At 41.9% G+C, this 9,455-nt stretch overlaps 1 protein-coding gene across 1 annotated transcript; it reads right to left on the reverse strand.

Annotated features, from left to right (window-relative positions):
• Positions 1–2,543: 2,543 nt before the first annotated feature.
• On the reverse strand, positions 2,544–3,266 carry LOC107489799 (uncharacterized). The gene has a single exon (XM_016110562.1). The coding sequence runs from the start codon at positions 3,264–3,266 to the stop codon at positions 2,544–2,546; it is 723 nt and encodes a 240-aa protein (XP_015966048.1).
• Positions 3,267–9,455: the final 6,189 nt, after the last annotated feature.

Consider the following 9,455-nt stretch of genomic DNA (forward strand, 5'->3'; position numbering starts at 1 on the left):
GTTGACCAAACAATTAGCGGACCAATAAACCTACCTTGATCTTTACAGCCTCGAGCCTGCCTTCTATTTCATGCCACGGTGCCATCTGTTGCTGTTCCCTTTGACGAAGATCGGCAATTTCCGCTTTCAAAGCGTTTGCTTTGTCTTCGAGTTCACGAATGGTGGTTTGATGCTGTTCCATCTCCGTGCGCAACTTCTTTTCCAACCAGAGGCCTTGATCCAGTTGATGCTTCCTGATACTCGCCCTGACTTTCGCGGTGATTGCCTCGATCCTCGCCGTCCTTGCTTCGTCTTGTGTCCTACGAAGAATATCACTCAAAAACCTCATCCTCCGTTGGAGGGTGTTGATCAGGTCTGCGGTCAGAGGTTCCTCGAGGTCGCCTGGACTAATGGCGTGGTCGTCGAGGGATTCACGCGATATTTTCTCGGATGAAGACCGGGAGGTTTGGTAAACGACAACGGCCCTTGAAGCAATGAATTTTCTCCGGGCAGGGAGGTTAGAGATAAAGGTAAGGATTATAGGAACTGACGAATGGTTATGACTTGTGACGGACTTGTGCATTGATATACATTAATGAAAATCAAAATTTAAGTTAATAATAAATAAATTAATACATTTTAATGTGGTTAATTAATGTACGTATGTTATTCCTTGAAAAAATGAAGATAATAATGCACCTGGTGGTTTTATCGATAAACGAAGAAAAAGCCTGGGGAAACTTGTGCTGCATCGCTTGCGCAAAATTCGCAATAAATGCAAATCTTGGTAATGTGACGTTAGAGTAGACAGGAATGGCTAAAGGTCTATGGACTGCTATGAATAATGTGGCAGACGGGACTTGCGTTAATCTTATAAAAAAATGATTATTTGGCTAGGCAGTGGAGAGTCACCGAATGTGAGGTCAGTAACGGGGAACAATTGTATTTTCCATAAGTTAAATTTTTAATACTAAACAGAAAACACAAAAATAAAAAATGATGGCAAAACGAGTCAAACAGTGCCAAAACGAGTCAAACAGTTGCAAAAATCATTACATAATAGTGATAATACATATATTACATAGGATAACCAAAAAAATATTGAGAACCCAATTTTATCCTATCAGTCAAAGAGGTGGACAAACAGGATCAATTCATAATCAGCGCTACAATGCACGCACGGAATATGAGCAGCACCTCTGTCACCGTCGTTTACGTCCCACCCTCTTCCATAGCGTTGATGGCGGTAAATAGCACCCATGTTTCTACGGCTTGGACATGCATGCGAAGAATAGACTTAATTCTCTGCGTTTAGCATTGGCAGGTGACGCAGGTGTCTCCACGTCCCCTGGACAACGCCGCGGAACACCAATTTGCAGTTTGTTAGGGCACCGACCGCCTCAAGCCCACGAAATGTTTGTAAGCCCTTGTTCTTTGACTCGACGTCGTCGCGTAGCATCAGCATCATCGCCAATGTGTACCGGGCTGCCGAATGGCCCTGGGCTGTGACAACGTGCATGGTTTCCATCCCCGCAAAATGACACCCGCCTAGGAAAAGGTCAGACACAGCAGACTAAAACAGAACTTCTAGGTGCCCACTCTGCCTGCATCGCGCTAAGAAGTTTCTTCCCGGCTGGTGCATGGGACTCACACTCCACCATCGTTGGTCCCAAATTGGAATATTGGCACATCGGTAAACGAAATCCTCCTCCGCTGCATTACGTGCAGCGGTGCACGACATCCTGAGACTGCACAAGTCCCTAACGGACTGTGCTGCGGTCCTTCCGGCAATTAAGGTCCAAACATCGTGGGGAAGGTTGGCCGGGCCTGTCGGACGATACATCTCCTCTCTTTGTATTGAGCGCCTGAGATGATAGATAAATGGTCGGTTATGTGTAAGTAGTGGATAACAGAAAGGCTCCAAGCAATTATCTCAATGGCTGTTGTTTACGGTGTCTTTATAGTCACCCGGTGTCGTGTGTGATGGTATCCCATCGGTTGTGTACCGTGCATCTACACCTACTCAGCTACAATCGCGTCGTTTAGGGAGCGTGCCGGTTCAGTTTTCCGTCGGCTCTCACACGGCTTCCTTAGCAAACACGTCCCTTGTATTTATATTTTTTTTATGTTGATTTTTTTAACTAACCGGTCAATAACTTCCTTTTTCAGTTCCTTTTTTTCCATTTCGTCGCTTGGGGATTCCCAGTTTTTTTTGCTCTTTATGTTTTGTTATATCAGAATTTAATGCTATTAATTAAGTTTAATATATTAATCATATTAATTGACATTGTTTAGACATTGTTCAAAAATTTTGTTGGTTAACTATACTCTTACTATATCTATATATAATAAGTATCGGTTTAACTAAAGAATATTTGTATATTAATAGACTAGATAATCGCTAGTTAAAATAAATCACTGACAAATATTTACATAATGGATATATAAAAAATAAAGCATTGATTACACGATATTTCAAATTTTCAATACTAAACCTAATATTATACGTCCATACTAAACCAAAATATTATATGTCAAGACTAAACCTAATATGCATAACAATCCTAAACCCTAGCTATGTCTACTAATCGTTCCACCTCGTTATTGGCGCGACGGCGAATGCGCCGGATATGGTCGGCGCCTCCGACACCGTGGACGGAGCCCCGCTCTGCCACCCTTCGGCGGTAGTCATAGAGAAGACCCATGTGGCCCCGGGTCAAGCATCTACTCGAGTCACAGACTGTATGTTCTTCTACCTTTTCTGGCATTTGGACTTCATCCGGCCAAGAAATTGTGAGGATTGCGAAGCAACTCGAGTAACATGCGGAGAGTAAGTTACCCGCTTCGAGCTTGTGAAATATTTCCAAACCTTCTTTTTTGGCATTGCTGTCGTCCCTTCGAATGAACAACTCCATTGAAAGTGCGTACTTGGCAGCGTCCAACCCATTTCTTGCTACATTCTGCAGCATTTCCCATCCGATGGGGTTGTTACGTCGTATGTAGAGCTCCCGCAGCGCCTCCCGAAACATAAGTTCCAGGTGACCAACCTCAATGCACCTCTCGAAAAATCTTCGCCCAACAGGATCCCATAGCCACAACCAATTCATGTCATGCGGGGGTGGTATGGAAACCATCATGAGCACAGTATCCTCGTCGCCTATATCGTGCGCAACGTAACACGTCATACGAAACCGGCACAGATCCTCAATCGATGTCGTCGCGACTTTAATGGCTATGGCTGACCAAACGTCGTGAGGTAGTTCGAAGGCAGTAGAGAAATGCTCCATTGTAATTTTTCGTTGGACGAGAGCCTGGCAGTGTTTATGCTTAGGACGGTGTTATCCATTGACCAGTGATGTTGAGAATAGGAATGCCAGTATATTTATGGTTTAGAGTTGCCCTTTGGAGTCTAGTTCCCTCGCACTTAACCGACGCATCTTATCGTTGGCGAAATCCATTTGCATTTTTTTAAAAAAAGGCTTCTATGAACTTGCCTTGTAAATAGACATAACATTATTAATTGAGGGCATTTATTAGAATTGTCGTTACGCGCTGGTGCGTATTTAGTCGATGGCTAGGAGCGTTAAAATTAAATCTAACTAAAATATATTTTAACTAATCATCATCGCATTCATATGTATATATATAATTAAGGAAAATCATTCCTGGAAATTGCAACAGGCGTCCATGCACGAAAGACGAAACATGAAAGAAAAGGCCGTAAACACACAAAGTCTTAATTTGCGAGTAAGAGAAACTTGAATCGCCACACATGCTCACAGTGTACTCAAATATAAAACTAAAGAAGAAAGCAACCTAATACTAACTTGGGCATGGGGGCATAAGTGTCACAGCTGGTTGAACCATGTATCCAACACAGTACCAGGCGGTCGACTTAGGTGTACTTCTTTGTTTTCATCCTCCACCACTCTGCCTTGCTCAATACACGGTCCCGGAGTTTGTTGAATGGTGTGCTGGTCAGGTTCACCGCAGTTGTTGCCCTGATCTCGTTCTCCCTTAACTGCAAAACGGTAAACGATCGGGTTTATTGTGCCCCTATAATATAATAGCCGTAATCTACCTTTTTTATTTGAGCGTACTTACTATCCCGTCCATGACCGGGTTGAATTTGTCTCCCATGTTGAGCCACTCGATGACCCATATCCCTGAGTTCATGCTGAATGTTGATCCGACGAATAGACAGTAACCGTCAGTACGTATTATGGATAACCCGTGAAAAGCATCATTGTGATACATGCATGTTTTACTTGGTGATAACGTACCTCTGCCCACAATTTGGTATCCCTATGGGGCTCCTTATCGGGAAATCTCCGAAGTTGCTTGGTAAGGTCATTAAGTGCTTCTCGTAAACTGCCTGTGTCACGTTGTACAAGACCCTTGCCTACACGAACCACGAAACATAAGTTAGAACGCTTTTATGCACGCTGTGTTGCATGCTATGCGAAATTAAAAGTAAATACTACAACCAAAATTGTTGCATGGTATGCCAAATTAAAGTAAAGACTACAATCAAAGTTGTAGGTAACCATTTTCCGGATCCGGTCTTCCCGGTGAGGCGTCTCAAACTGGTTCGGCGATGAATCAAGGTTGTAAATTGTCCGGTCTTTGAAAGACACGAGCATAAAAAACCAGTGGCCCAGCGCGTCCTGCATGGGGACATAAATCTGCACAAAATAAACACGTTTAGGTAATCCACTAAAGACACTTGTTCGTGGTTTAGATTTCGATTAACAAATAGTTCTCCGTCAACAGACAAGTTGAAGGAATCTGGATGGCCTCATCCAATTCTCCATGTAATGGTTGAGCATTAGCTCTGTCATCTCCCCGTTCAATATATAATCCTACACAGACAACGTTGACAAATTAAATAAGTTGTGTTCTATAAATATCAGAGCGATGACGACTGTCAAGGAGCGTTAACGGTGCAATGATTCATTTCGAGTACCAACACCAGATGAGGGCTAAGTTACCGAGACAGTCAGCGGAAGGCACCAGTACGCAGGCAACGTGGCAAGGATCTCAGCACCGGTCATAGTCATGGCAACCATATGGATGATCTGGTAACAAAGAACAGCAAAAAAAAAATCCCGATGATGTCTCGCGATACGTCATTTCCCGGTAGTAAGCTGTGTAAATCAACCCTGTCTGCGGACTTGGCTCCAATATGGACAAGTTCCTTGCTACAGTGAGAGGAAATTGTTAAGGCGTTAAGTTAACCGCGATAAGCGGGTTTAAACACAAAGAAGCTCGAGTTTTACCATGGATCAAGGTTTTCGTCGAACATGTACGCAAATAAGGCCGACTGTCGGTTGTTAAAGTCCATGGCAGGAGTGATCTTAAACCTCATCTACGACACATGTTTGTCAAAGGTCAGTCGGTAGTTGATGAGCGGATATTTTATACGCTTTTTGGGGATAATTTCTTGTAGATTTTAGCATGTTTTAATTAGTTTTTAATAGAATTTTATTAGTTTTTAAGCAAAAATCATATTTCTGGATTTTACTATGAGTTTGTGTATTTTTCTGTGATTTCAGGTATTTTCTAGCTGAAATTGAGGGAGTTGAGCAAAAATCTGATTTAGGCTGAAAAAGGACTACTGATGTTGTTGGATTCTTACCTCCCTGCACTCGGAATAGATTTTTTGGAGCTACAAGAGTCCAATTGGCTCGCTCTTATATGGGTTGGAAAGTAGACATCCAAGACTTTCCAGAAATATATAATAGTCCATACTTTGCGCGAAGATAGATGACGTAAACTGGCGTTCAACGCCAGTTCCATGTTGCAGTCTGGCGTTCAGCGCCAGAAACAGGTTACAAGTTGGAGTTTAACGCCAGAAACAGGTTACAACCTGACGTTCAACTCCAGAAACAGCCCAGGCATGTGAGAAGCTTAAGTCTCAGCCCCAGCACTTACCCAGTGAGCCCCAGAAGTTGATTTCTGCACCAATTATCTTAGTTTACTCATTTTCTGTAAACCTAGGTTACTAGTTTAGTATTTAAACAACTTTTAGAGACTTATTTTGTATCTCATGACATTTTTAGATCTGAAATTTGTACCTTTTGGCAGCATGAGTCTCTAAACTCCATTGTTGGGGGTGAGGAGCTGATGCCAGGGCATTTTGGCCAGTTTCACTGACCTTTTCTTCACTGTTTTTAAGGTAGTTTCATGCATTTTCTTAGGAAATAAGCTAGTTTTGGGTAGAATTTCACTTACTTCTTGATTCAAGTATACATTGTGCACTTTACATGATTTCATGAGGATTTTGCATGAATTATATGATAAATTGGATGATGCATGATCCCATGATTAAGAGCAAGACTTTGATGCACTCTGTTTGTTTGATTTCAGGCAAAAAGAAGTAGAGAAGAGCCACGTTAGTGGCTACGTTAGTTACACTAACGTGGAAGGAAGGAAAGTTGGAACGTTAGTGGTAGGAGATAACGTAAGAGGCAAGGGTGGTCGACAACGTTAGTGACACCCAACATTGTCACTAACGTTGAAAGCAACCACACAACCCCCAAGGAAGCCACGTTAACTTCCACGTTAACTTAGTTAACGTGGAAGCCAACATGGATGAAAGAAGGTGATGGCCAACGTTAGTGACACTCAACATTGTCACTAACGTTGGAAGGAGCCACACAAGCCACAATGAGCCACGTTAACTCCCACGTTAACTCAGTTAGCGTGGAAGTTAACGTGGGCAAAATTCCCACCTGGCAGCCTGATGGGCAAAAGTCCCACCTGGCAGCCTGACCATGCCTTCTTCAAACATGCATAACTTGAGCCACAAAGCTCCAAATGAGGTGATTCCAGTGGCATTGGAAAGTAGGATTCCAAAGCTTTCCAAGCATATATGGCACTACATGGTTGACACTAAAATTTGAGGGAGAAAACCTGCCCCAAAAGTGCAATGATGAACATGGTATCAACCTGATTTAAGGCCAACTGACCTCTTCACCTTCTAAGAAGTATAACTCGAGTTGTAGAGCTCCAAATGATGCGCTTCCAAATACATTGGAAAGTAGACATCCAGGGCTTTCCAACAATATATAATAGTATGGGATGGACACTAAGTTTGAGCTTCAAAAACGGGAAATCTCTGGCGTTATTGAGACTCAACATTTTCATTAACGTTGGCGACCATGCCAGCGACTATGTCCACTTCAAAGGAGCATAACTTGAGCTACAGAGGTTCAATTGAGGTGATTTTAGTTGCGTTAGAAAGCTGACATTCAGAGCTTTCCAACGATATATAATGCTCTATAGTGGGCATGAAATTGGAGCACAAACAAGAGGCATCTTTTAAGCCCCAAAAACACCAACTGGGCAGCAAGTGCAACGTTAGCCACAATAACTTTAGCACTAACGCCACACTTAGCGTTAGTGTGGCTAACTTTAGCACTAACTTTAGCACCTGGACCTCAACTTGACTCACTTCTCTCTCAAGTCCACTTCAAAGCCCAAGCAAGCAAGCCCACAATTGTCAACCAATCAAGACTACAAGAAGCATCTAGAATAGGAATTTTCATTTAATTGTAATTTGCTTTTAATTTTATTTTGTAATTGAGGAGAGCCTATATAAAGGCCTTAGTCTTTACATTGAAAGCATTCTGGAATGGGGGATTGACGAGGGGTCTTCGGACTTTCCCCCCTTCACACACCATCTTTGATTTTGATTTCTAGAGCTATGAACAACTAAACCCCTTTCATTGGGTTAGGGAGCTCTGTTGTAATTTGATGGATCAACACTATTTTTTTTCTTCTTCTTCTATCTTTCCTTTTGATTTTACTTGAAAGCTTTCGATCTTCATCCAATTGGATAGTGATCTTGGAAAAGAAGCTATTCAAACATGGATCTCTTCGGATCCTTGAAAGAGGAATGAAGAGATTAGCTAGAAATGCTTTCTCATGCTGGACCAAATTGAGTGTGGATGGGTATGTGGCTATAACCCTCTAAGCATTTGATTTGGGAAGTGCACGTGGTATAATCAGTGACCACACTTCATCTCTTCTCATGAGCAATTGACCAAGGAATTGGCTATTGATCAAGATTTGAGAGATTGAATTGCAAGAAATTGTGATTCAATCACTTAAGATTGCCAAGGAGATCAATGAGTGCATTGATTGAGGAAGAGATGAAAATGAAATTGATCCAGAGAATGCAACATCTCCTAAGCCCAATGAACTCCCCATTTCTGATCTTACCCATTCTCTTTATTTTCTGCAATTTACTTTTATGAGCAATTTCCCCATTCCCATTTACAATTCTGCCATTTACTTTCAGTCATTTACTTTCTTGCCATTTTAATTTCTACAATTATCAACTCTATTCATGGATTCGCTCAACTAGATCATTCCTCTAATTAAAGTTGCTTGATCAATCAATCCCTGTGGGATTCGACCTCACTCTATTGTGAGTTTTTACTTGACGACAAATTCGGTACACTTGCCGAATGGGAATTTGTTGAGAGACAAGTTTTCCCCCGATCAGGAGCTCTGCAGCGTCTCGATGAATTAATGCATTATTTCTGTTTTTCCATTCAAACATGCGTGTTCCTATCTAAGATGTTCATTCGCGCTTAACTATGGAGAAGTTGGTAATCCATGACACTCATCACCTTCCTCAATCTATGAACATGTGTCTGACAACCACCTCTGTTCTACATCAGATTGAATGAGTATCTCTTAGATTCCTTAATCAGAATCTTCGTGGTATAAGCTAGAATTGATGGCGGCATTAATGAGAATCCGGAAAGTATAAACCTTGTATGTGGTATTCCGAGTAGGATTCTGGGATTGAATGACTGTGACAAGCTTCAAACTCGTGAGTGTTGGGCGTGATGACAAACACAAAAGAATCAATGGATTCTATTCCGACATGATCAAGAACTGATGAGCGGATAATTTATACGCTTTTTGGCATTGTTTTTAGATAGTTTTTAGTAAGTTTGAGCTACTTTTAGGGATGTTTTCATTAGTTTTTATGTTAAATTCACATTTTTGGACTTTACTATGAGTTTGTGTGTTTTTCTGTGATTTCAGGTAAATTCTGACTGAAATTGAGGGACTTGAGCAAAACTCTGAAGAAGGCTGACAAAAAGACTGCTGATGCTGTTGGAATCTGACCTCCCTGCACTCGAAATGGATTTTCTGGAGCTACAAAACTCCAATTGGGGCGCTCTCAACGGCGTTGAAAACTAGACATCCAGGGCTTTCCAGAAATATATAATAGTCCATACTTTATTTGGAGATTGACGACGTAACTTGGCGTTGAACGCCAAGTACATGCTGTTGTCTGGAGTTAAACGCCAGAAAAACGTCATGATCCGGAGTTGAACGCCCAAAACACGTCATAACTCAGAGTTCAACTCCAGGAAATGCCTCAGCTCGTGGATTAATCAAGCTCAGCCCAAGCATACACCAAGTGGGCCCCGGAAGTGAATTTATGCATCAAT

Source organism: Arachis duranensis, chromosome 5 (genome assembly GCF_000817695.3).
Source record: "Arachis duranensis cultivar V14167 chromosome 5, aradu.V14167.gnm2.J7QH, whole genome shotgun sequence".
Lineage (NCBI taxonomy): Eukaryota > Viridiplantae > Streptophyta > Magnoliopsida > Fabales > Fabaceae > Arachis > Arachis duranensis.